Raw genomic sequence first — 10,898 nt, forward strand, 5'->3', positions numbered from 1 at the left:
CGAACTATTTCTCTAAAGAAAGTTTCATATTAGTGAATAATGTTTGCTTACCTTGTGCATGTTAGTTCTACAATGCAGTCTTTGGGCACTCAAAAACGTAAGGGTATACGTGACGCATTCAAAATTTTGGAGTGTGCTCCTAGACAATCCTGCACCATGTTCACACTACGTCACTATGTTTACAATGCAATACAGATACTTTTTCACCTCAGCCCTAGTGTGCCAGTAAGAAGGTTGATTATGGTGATTTGTTACTACTAGATAAAAATAATCGTGCTTTACACACATCAGATATATCATTTTAGATTGTTTACCCATTATATAAAAACTAAAGCTTCATTACAAATATCGCTAGAACATATATTAATCCATTCCAGCAAACGACTAGACTTTTTTCTATATGATACACCCTATCTTCTGCCTTGTTTTGTCTTCCCTTTTATATATATTTTCTATATAATTTCTTTATTCACTTATTATTTCTCATGATTTATTTTGCATGCTTTTAAAAAGGCCATCTAGTATTAATGTAAGAGAATCTAGCCCTATCATTTAAATCCCCATGTATGTTCTGTACTCGAATAATATTGTTGCTGGGCGGTTATCAAGCTTTCTTCTCCTTTTCTCTCTGAGTTATATATGTTGATATATTACTATTCTCCACCTTTTTTTCCTATTCTTTTTTTCAATCGTGTGTTTTCTTCAGTAGTTCCTTCCTCATTTTCACATTTCCTAAATTTTAAATTAAATAGCCTGCGGCACTAGACACGATCACGATTCATAAAACACAATGAGGATACATGAAGAATGAAGAGTTCTATGACGTCACCGCCAAGCAGATGGCGCCACGTGTAGGTTTTACGAGAATGGCTGAAGCAGACGTTTTAAAGCAGACGTAATTTCAAATTGAAAAAATATATATGTTGTGTTATTTATTTAGCTTTTATTGACTTTAGCAAGTGCTAAAACATGTTCCATTGAAATTAGACATTTAATTTCCAAAGTAGTTACGAAAACAACAACAACAACAGAACATTCTCGTCATAGCCATGATAGATGACGGCCTCCCAGTTTGCCCTTCTACAATATAATTCTGGAAAAACGCCTATAGACATGCTTTCAAGCAACATCAGGGGATATTTCTTTGTTGTTTCGTTGACACTTCCACCTCTTTCAGTGGACTTCGTGTTGGTGACGACAGTTGTTGTTCTTGTTGAATACGACTGTGATCAACATGGGAAGAACTGTTGAGGTCAGTACATTGATGTCAGGATTTGCTTATAAAATCGTCATCTTTAACCTGAATGTGTAATTGGTTAGGGTGCCTTCAGAATTTGTGTAAGTGATGGCCTCATCTCCGCATAGCGGCGCAACCATTTCACCAGTTGGTCAGCACATGCACAACTACAATATTGGTACTTTTACTTCAAGATTAAATGGATATTGTAAACATTACTCAGTACGAGGAAGGGCGTTCAGAAAGACGAGCTTGTTACCTTCCACGCATTGAAGTTTACTCGCAAAACTCAACATCCTCTCGTTTTCAGGTGCAGTGGTGAAGAAAGGAAAAAGGCCCCTGGCTACCAGAAGCCTGGCTAGTGCCATGAATACGAGGGAGCCATAACCTCTTCTTCGGTACTCTTCTTGTGTCTGCAGGATCCCTAGCATAACCTCAGGTCTCGTCGCTGTCCAGCTGACGGGAACCTGGTCATCTGGGCCTACAGGGACATCAAGATTATCTCCGTGGTCTAAGTTAAGGTGACGACCACACTTCAAGTTACCTTCTTCTCGGTCTAGCGAAGGAACTGCGTGGTCGTGCAGATAAAACCCGAGTCTTGGGTACTGGGAAGGTAATAGGCGGAATTCCTCTCCGGATACGTGCCGACGGAACCAAGTTTCGTAACATTTCCCAATACCTGCCTTACCCAGTTGTAGGACAACACCGTCGCTCGAGCTGATAAAAGGGAATTTCACAGTAAGTTAACCAGTAGACTGGCTGTCATTGAAAAAGAAGAGAATAGGGCGACTTGTTGGTATTATTCAGATCATTAAAAGAAGTAGATAAAACTGACACAAGATCTCTCGTTGTGGGAAGGTAGGTTGCCACAAAGTAATGGGAACAAATTGAAGAAGACCACATGTTTGACATAGCTCAGAAGATGATATATTTCAAGGGAAAACCATGAGTGAGTTCAAAACTAGATATGGCAGTTTGGGAAATAGGGACGGGATCTGAAGAACGTTGCTTCTTTACTGTACGTTACAATTAAGTATATGGCGGTGCACATAGACAAAGGATTACAAAGGATTACAAAGGCGAAGTATGCCGACAGGAGACCTTTTGGTCCATATCTAGGTCGGATGCGAAAAAAAATCATAATGATAATAAAATAAAAAATAAAAAATACAATAATGTAAATAACAAATAAAATACATAAATAAATCCATAGGTATAGTTAAATAATAAACAAACAGGTAAATAGTAAATAATGATAAATTGACATATAATTAATAATAAATGAAAATCAAACAGACAAATGATAACAAAACAAAAAATATAAAATAAATTATAATCATTACAGCATCTTGCTTAGGTGTTTATCTAAATGGGTCTTAAAGCTTCGAACTTAACTACATTACACTACCTGTGCAGGAAGTTTATTCCATTCATTAACTACACGGTTGGCGAAGTTGTTTCTACCCACTTCCAAATTGAATCTATTTCCGGACAGATTGAGACCATTGTTTCTTGTCTGATTCTCATTCAATGTGAAAATTTTGTCACTTTTGATGTTGTCAATTCCCTTTAGAATTTTAAAGACCTGTATCAAGTCACCTCTGAGTCTACGCTTTTTTAGGGAAAACAGATTGATATGTTTTAGTCGATTTTCGTATGATTTATTTTTGATATTTGGAATCAGTTTTGTGGCTCGCCGTTGTACTTTTTTCAGTTTGTCAATGTCTTTAATGAGATTCGGTGACCATACGGAAACAGCATATTCCAAATGTGGACGAACTAACGATTTATATAGCTTGTTAATGAGTGATGGACTTTTGAAATCAAAAGATCGCGCAATCAGTCCTAGAATCTTATTTGCTTTCTCAGAGGCTGAAATACACTGCTTGGATGATTTGAGGTCGTTACTGATAATTACGCCGAGATCTTTTTCACTATCCACTTTTGTTAACGAATTTCCAAATAACTTGTAATCGTACTTACTGTTATTTTTACCTATGTGCATTACCTTGCATTTACTTGTGTTAAATTTCATTAGCCACTTTTCAGACCATTGCTGTAATTTATCTAAATCTTCTTGAATATCTAATTGGTTTGAGTGATCATTTGCCATTCCGCACAGTTTTGTATCATCAGCAAATTTGGAAATAGTAGATTTTAATCCATGCTCTATATCATTTATATATACTTATCATTTATATATACTATAGACGACAGCAGCCACCTACCTAAATGAGGTAAAACTCAGGTTTAGGAGATTAGGACAACTGAAATAACTCAAACGACAAGACGAGGTATTATCGCCAGCCTTATAACTGGTACACTGGATGGATAGTGGATCGTGACAAGAGTACATGTGGCACCAGTGTGTTTGTTTACACGGTAGTGAAAACAGCGCGAGTGGGTCGGATCAAAAACCATTATAATGACCAGTTTACCGTTTTTGGAATTCCCACTATGTTTATGAAGTTGATATGATATGTGTGTATAAATATGACATTGATATGACTAAGAAATCATCACTGACCAATATCACCTGCAGTCAAGTGGTGGTTGGAGGCGAGTAGTGTAGACACGTGGACGGGCACATGCTGCTTGACTACTGGAAGAAGACCTGTGCATGTGAAACCGCGTTTTGCTATGGAAGGAACACACGTGAATGACGTGAGATGTGTAGATGTGGCGTGAATACGTCCCATTTTTATGAGTGTTTTTGACCAATATTATCATATCATGACCAAACAAAAACCGGGGTATGTTCGAAAATGGTAAACTGGTTAATATAATGGTATTTGCTCCGACCCATTCACACTTTTTCAATACCACGTAAACAAACATATTTAAGTTGTAATACACCCTGATCAAGATTGTTTGAATCGTTAAAGCTGTTTTCCCATAAAGTCTAACATATGGCTCCTTTGTAATTTGGGAAAAGTATCTAAATATCTTAGTATAAAGGTTTTACCTTGGCAGTAAGTATACAAATGAGTGGCTCTCACCTGTTCTTCGAAGATGCCACCACTGTCTCCAAGTCGAAGTAGAAGAAACGACCTATGCAATCGAACTCTGGTGTCCGCTGCCCAAAGGAGCGGCACCTCAGTGAATCCTTGACAATCTCAGCAGCCCATTCGGGAATAAAGTTCACCCGAAACTGTCTACCGTCGAAATCTAGTTCTCGAGTCTCACTCAGAACCCTCCTCAAGAGCCATGAATTCTCTTGCTCACAGAAGAAAGTAAAGTAACAGGGAACCTATCAACAAAAACATTTGTAAAGATGAGCCTCTTTAGGACTAATCTTTAAATGACACGGGATTTCTCATAGTTGAATGAAATCGCCCGCTGACAAAAACAGAAAACATTGTGTAGGTGTTTAGCTTTTTCATATATATAATTTTTTTCATGAACAGAGTCTGACTAACTAAGTAATAAGGTATCAAAAAACATAAGTGCCATCTGACTCCACCTCAGCTGAAATAATGAAGACCTTCCTTTCTTGGCGCCGATCTTTAGGGGTGAATACTTTGTGTTCCTTTCCCCCGGAAAGCACCAACTGGACTCCATTATATACCTGGAAATATCAGAAGTATACCTGTTAAATGGCAACACATACAGTTTATAGAAAAAAAACAGATTCCATACAGTTGAATGCATACATACATACATACATACATACATACATACATACATACATACATACATAATACATTCATACATACATTATATACATTATATACATACATACATACATTCATACATACAAAATTACATACATAATTACATACATACATACATACAAAATTACATACATAATTACATACATACACCAAAGGCGTTTTCCCCCCTTACAAGGGAGGTAGCTAAAAAAACAATGGCAAAAAATCCACTCCCACCTCTTCCATCCACACATTCTCCACTCCCTTTCACCTCCCTCCCTCCCTCTTATCTTGGTATCTCCTGGATGACGGGTCATCCCTGCATCTCGTCCACTGCCCTGGGTCAGAAGCAGTGTCGCAAGACACAGCACATCCACAGCAAGGCAGCTTCATTTAATCGACTACCCCCTCTCCATCCCCCAACCACTCCCTTTCATGCATCACGGCATCATCCACACACATCCATTCACATTCACCCCTATCTTCTGTCTTCCCTCGTCCTTCTTCAACAGACATTCCTCTCTTTCCCAATGCCTCTTTTACCCCATCCATCTATCTCATCCTTGGTCGCCTCCTCATGTTTACTTCTTCCACCTCTGCCTTCCACACCTTTACTAATCTTTCTTCACCCATTCTTTCCATGTGTCTAAACCATCCCAATACTCTTTCACCAACCCTATCTCGCAACTGCCTTTCCATACCTATTCTCACCTCCTCGTTTCTCACTCTCTCTAGCCTAGTAACCCCTACCATACTTCTCAGGTACCTCATCTCAAACACATTAAAGCTCCTCTCTTCCTCTCTTATATTCCATATTTCTGTTCTATATAGTGCTGTCGGCACAATTAATCCTTCATAAAATCTCTTAGCATCCATTCTCAAATGTCTGTTTCTCATTACATTTTTTAATCCTCCAAAACATTTACTTGCTTCCCTCAATCTATATTCTACCTCCACCTCCACTCCTCCCTTTCCCGCCACAGTCGCTCCCAAATATCTAAAGCTATCCATTCCTCTAGTCTCTCTTCCTTAATACTCACTTCCACTCTACTGCCACATTCTCCTTGTACAGCTTATTACCTTAGTTTTACCCACATTTATCTTAAACTTCCTTCTTTCGCACACCTTCCCAAACTCTGTCACTAACTTTCCCTCCTCTGATCCTGCTACAATCACAGTGTCGTCAACAAACAACAACTGGCTTATCTCCCACTTTTCTCCATTTTCTTTAACCACCTCCAATCTACGACCATATTACCCTTGCATTTATCTCTCGCACCACCCCATCCATGTATAGATTGAACAACCAAACGACATAACACATCCCTGGCGAAGTCCCACCTGTTACCTCAAACCACTCAGTCTCTCCATTCCTGATTCTAACACAGGCTCTACTACTCTCTTAAAAACTCTTGGCTGCTCTTAACAGCTCAGATATCTTCAATACCTCCTAGAGTCCCTTCCTGTTTACCCTGCCATAAGCCTTTTCCAAATCCATAAAGGCCCAAAAACATTTTTATCTTTTCATAAAGCTTTCTCACATATCTGTCTTACCACAAAACTCTGATCCACCCAACTCCTACCTATTCTAAACCCACATGTTCCTCACTAATTACTCCCTCTGTTACTCTCCTAATCCTCTCAATCAAAACCCTCCTACAAACCTTCCCAACTACACTTATCATACTGATCCCTCTGAAACTACTGCACTCACACTTACACTCATGAAATAGCACCCCCCCCCCAAAAAAAAGGATATATTTCAATCTACAATCACAAATAATTCCACAAGCAGGTTTGTTCGACGAAGAAATGAGACGTAGCTCTTCTCCTGTAGATTATAAATAGGTAGGTCTATCCTTTTCCTTTCCTAATGATAGAGAGAAATGTAGAGTTCCTAGGGATACAGGCAATCTTTATTTAGCAGAACATGTGGAAAAAGGTAAGGATGTCTTTTGGACTTTCATGGACTTAGAGGTGTATGACAGTGTTGATAGATATGCATTGTGGGGCGTGTTGTGAATGTACGAGATAAGGTTAAGTCTGTTGAGGGCAGTCTACTTTTTTACATGAGTAATAAAGATCGTATGAGGGTCGGAAATGGTTTGAGGTGAAGGCAGGGCTACGTTAGGGATTTGCGATTTCACCATAATTCTTTAGAAATGATAGTTGAAAATCTTGCTTATCTGTACGTGTTTTCTCTGTAATTCTGGACTTTATACATTTATCCACGATACCTTTGTTATATCTACTATGGACGGTCAGACATCCGAAAACAAGACATTCATGTTATTAGGACATATAGTTCGCACACACACTCAGAAAATGAAATTACACCAGTCAGGAGCAAGTGCTAGTCTGCAGATTGGGCTTAACTTTACATCAAGGGGAGACAAAAGAAGTCTAGAATAACAGGCAAATTAATTGACCCTCTTGCTCAAAGTAATTATAGTGCCACCCTTTCAGTTGAATTAAATTGTCTGGTGTTAGCCAGATTAATATCTCTGAAGTGTGCCACTGTGCTGAAAGGGTTACTTGTGAATCGGATTAACTGGTACTCCAATTCACCTTCACACAACAATCAACATGAAAAAACTTTGACTTACAGGCGCAGAAACTGGCAGGTGCTCCTTCAAGACCGACAGGACCTCTTTCAACTCCTCCTTGCTCTCGATCCTTCGGAGGGACTCTTCATCTACGGCAGTCTGTTTCTTAGTGTCTCCCTCCATGTCTCCTGACCTTCTTCCTTGAGGTCCAACACCCTCTGCGTCTGGGAAATAATAGGGTGGAATTAGGAGAGGAAAACGCTTCCTGGACCAAGTATTTGTGGTAAAACACACGATTAGAAAGTATTTAACAAAAGGTGAGGATTTATTTCTAATGTACATAGATTTAGAGAAAGCATATCCCAGGGTTGATAGACAAGCGTAGTGGGGACTGTTGCAAATATTGAGAATAGGGAGAAGTCGAGTGAATTTATATATATATATATTATATATATATACACACACATATATATAAATATATATATACATATACATATATATACATATATATATACATATATATATATATATACATATATATATATATATATATATATATTTGATATATATATATATATATATATACGTATATATCATATACATATACATACATATATATATATATATATATATATATTATACATATATATAAGATATATATATATGTATATATATATATACTGTATATACATATATACAGTATACATATATATATATATACATATATATATATATATATATATATATATATATATATATATATATATATATATATATATGGAGGTGAGGTGGCAAAATGAAACGTTAAGGCTAGAGTATGAAACTTTATTCAGAACCAGACGTTTCTATCTCTTGGGCCTTCCTCAGTGGACTGAATACAGAATAAGAATCAAAGTCCGTCAACAGCTTACATGGTGATCTGACGACCCTGCGTGACCTCATCCCGGTCTCGTTGTCCCCTCACACTCGCCAACTATCAGCTGTGCGGGCCTCTGAGCCCAGGACATGAACCCCTTACGAGTATTTGTTGTTTTCTCGGTGGCAATGTATGCCGCCTCCAAAGCTTTCCTTTTCTTTTTTCCCAGTTCCCTATGTAGAACGTGGGCTTCTTTCCAGTTTGGTAAATGATTATCTTCAGCGATGTGAACTACTCAGGCAATTGATGTTCTGTGATATTTCACATCCCTCTTGTGTTCTTCTAGTCTTTTGTCCATGCCGCCTCCTGTCTCACCGATGTAAACTTTCTCACAGACTGTACAAGGAATTCTATAAACAACACTTTCATTTTCTTTTAAATTCTCTGTGTTTCTGGTAAACTTGCCAATTCTCTTTCCCGCTGATGTTACTAAATTTATTCTGGTGTTCTTTAAAAAATTATTAATCATTGGTGCGTATCTAGAGCTAGGAATTAAAATAAATATTTTGTCCTTGCTGGTGCTGTTTTCTGTAGTTGTTGTGTTCCTTTCCATAATTTTGATGGCTTTGTATTTTAATTTCATAAGAAAGCCTAAAGGATATGCTAATTCTTGGAAGGATTTAAAGATATGGTTAAGCTCATCTTGTAAAAACTCTTTGCTACATATCCCTGATTTGACTCAAGTACTTGGAGCTGAATAAAAAATAAATGTAATTTTCTAGGTATGTTGGTTTTCTGTGTACTTTGAATTCTATTCCGTTCTCTGTTTTCTTTATTATAGTCTCCACAAAAAGGAATTTCATCATTTATTTCTTCTTCTAGTGTAAAGTGTATTTTCTGTTCTATGTTATTCAACTGGGCTAATTTATGTCTTATGAGAAAAGCAATTAGTTAATTTGAGTAACGGCAATACACAAGGAATAATAACGTAGACAAGTGCGAAATGCCTGAGTAAGCGAACAGTCGCTTAATGCAGTGGTTCTCAAACTATGGGTCGCGACCTAAGATCAATTTTGATGGGTCGCAGAGACACGGAAAATTCTCACGTTTTCAGAGTATTTAAAATACTTAATTGATTAAACTTTAATTTAGTTTTCTGAAGGAAATGCAGTGCCATGGATTCTGTTAATTTAGTTTCGTTAAAGAAAAGCTGTACACAGTATTTTTTTTTTCCAAAGTAAAAGGTATGTATCACCGCCCATTTCGTTTCTCTTTACTTTATTCTGGGTCGTGAAGGATTGAAGTGTTCCAAATAGGGTCGCCCACGAAAAAGATTGAGAGCCACTGGCTTAACCCATTCAACTCCAATGACAAGATGTCTTGTCATTTGATCAAATAAAACAAAAAATCATAAAACACCAAAATGTTTGATCAAACACCAGAAAAATACGACGTCAGTCCTCGCTTCGCTGCGAGCGAAGCGAGGACTGACGTCATATTTTTCTGGTGTTTGATCAAAAATTTTGGTGTTTTATGATTTTTTGTTTTTTTTGATCAAATGACAAGACATCTTGTCATCGGAGTTGAATGGGTTAATGCACCCAGAAGACCAGGCTATTGGGTTCCTGATAAAGTGCATGATAGGATGTAAGCAGTCTCTCCTGCCTCTCTCTTCCTTTCTCCTTCCTTCTGTGACGGACGGTCTGTGGATGCATTGGGTGCCTAAGCTCACGCTCTGAAAACAAGCATGTATTTCCCCGCACATCTGAGCTTTGTCCATGGGCAGCTTGTGGTAAACAATATCACGGCCGTAGAACCGTGCCATTCGTTGCAGGGTACTGCCGTTGGTCCTCCTGGGTGACATGTTACAAGCAGCTATTCACCATCCTGCACACTGCTTTCTTCCTTAATCTCACTTGCGGCATTGCCCCTGCCCTTCCTTGTACGATTCAACTTTCAAATCTGTGACTTTCTCAGCTCTGGACTGTGGGAAGGGCCAAAACTGACCAAACAACCTCAGAAGTCATATTGCAAAAGACTGCAAGGGACTGGTCTTAAAACAGTAGACATTTAATTTTTGTTTGTACGCGAGCCATATATTTCTTAAACTTTGTTCTTGCAGTGGCTATCATAATGACTATCATTAAATCAATACAACAACAGGAATGTGCAATTTTCATCCTACTTTTTTTTTTGTAAGCGTTCCTCGTGGAATTTCACATAGTAGAGAACTCTGAAGAAAATTAAGAACAAATTGCACATTGTTTTAGTTGCTGTATTGATTTAATGATAATCACTTGAAGACTTGTACATTTAAAGTCAGTCTTATATTTCCATAACGTTTTTGAACACAACGTCTGGGCACCGTGGACAGTGGCGGATCCGGAAAATAATATATATATATATATATATATGTATATATATATATATATATATATATATATATATATATATATACATATACATATATATATACATATATATATTTTTTGCTTGTAACCACGAGGAAATTAAAGATCGGAATACTGAACGTTTTCGTCTATTAAGACATTTTCAAAGTCATGTACTTTGAAAATGTCTTAATAGACGAAAACGTTCAGTATTCT

The 10,898-nt window shown here is 37.6% G+C and overlaps 1 protein-coding gene across 1 annotated transcript in view; it reads right to left on the reverse strand.

The window, feature by feature from the left end:
* Positions 1 to 314: 314 nt before the first annotated feature.
* The window catches only part of LOC143040279 (uncharacterized), an 18,001-nt gene continuing 7,417 nt past the window's right edge, over positions 315 to 10,898 (reverse strand). The window contains exons 2-5 of the mRNA XM_076211110.1: positions 7,497 to 7,660; positions 4,701 to 4,805; positions 4,237 to 4,487; positions 315 to 1,954 (exon numbers count right to left, since the gene is read on the reverse strand). Of these exons, the coding sequence (XP_076067225.1) occupies positions 1,453 to 1,954; positions 4,237 to 4,487; positions 4,701 to 4,805; positions 7,497 to 7,619 (981 nt within the window). The 5' untranslated portion in view covers positions 7,620 to 7,660 and the 3' untranslated portion in view covers positions 315 to 1,452. The remainder of the gene's footprint in view (positions 1,955 to 4,236; positions 4,488 to 4,700; positions 4,806 to 7,496; positions 7,661 to 10,898) is intronic.

Source organism: Oratosquilla oratoria, chromosome 2, assembly GCF_046742065.1.
Source record: "Oratosquilla oratoria isolate Oo_2021 chromosome 2, ASM4674206v1, whole genome shotgun sequence".
Taxonomy (NCBI): Eukaryota; Metazoa; Arthropoda; class Malacostraca; order Stomatopoda; family Squillidae; genus Oratosquilla; species Oratosquilla oratoria.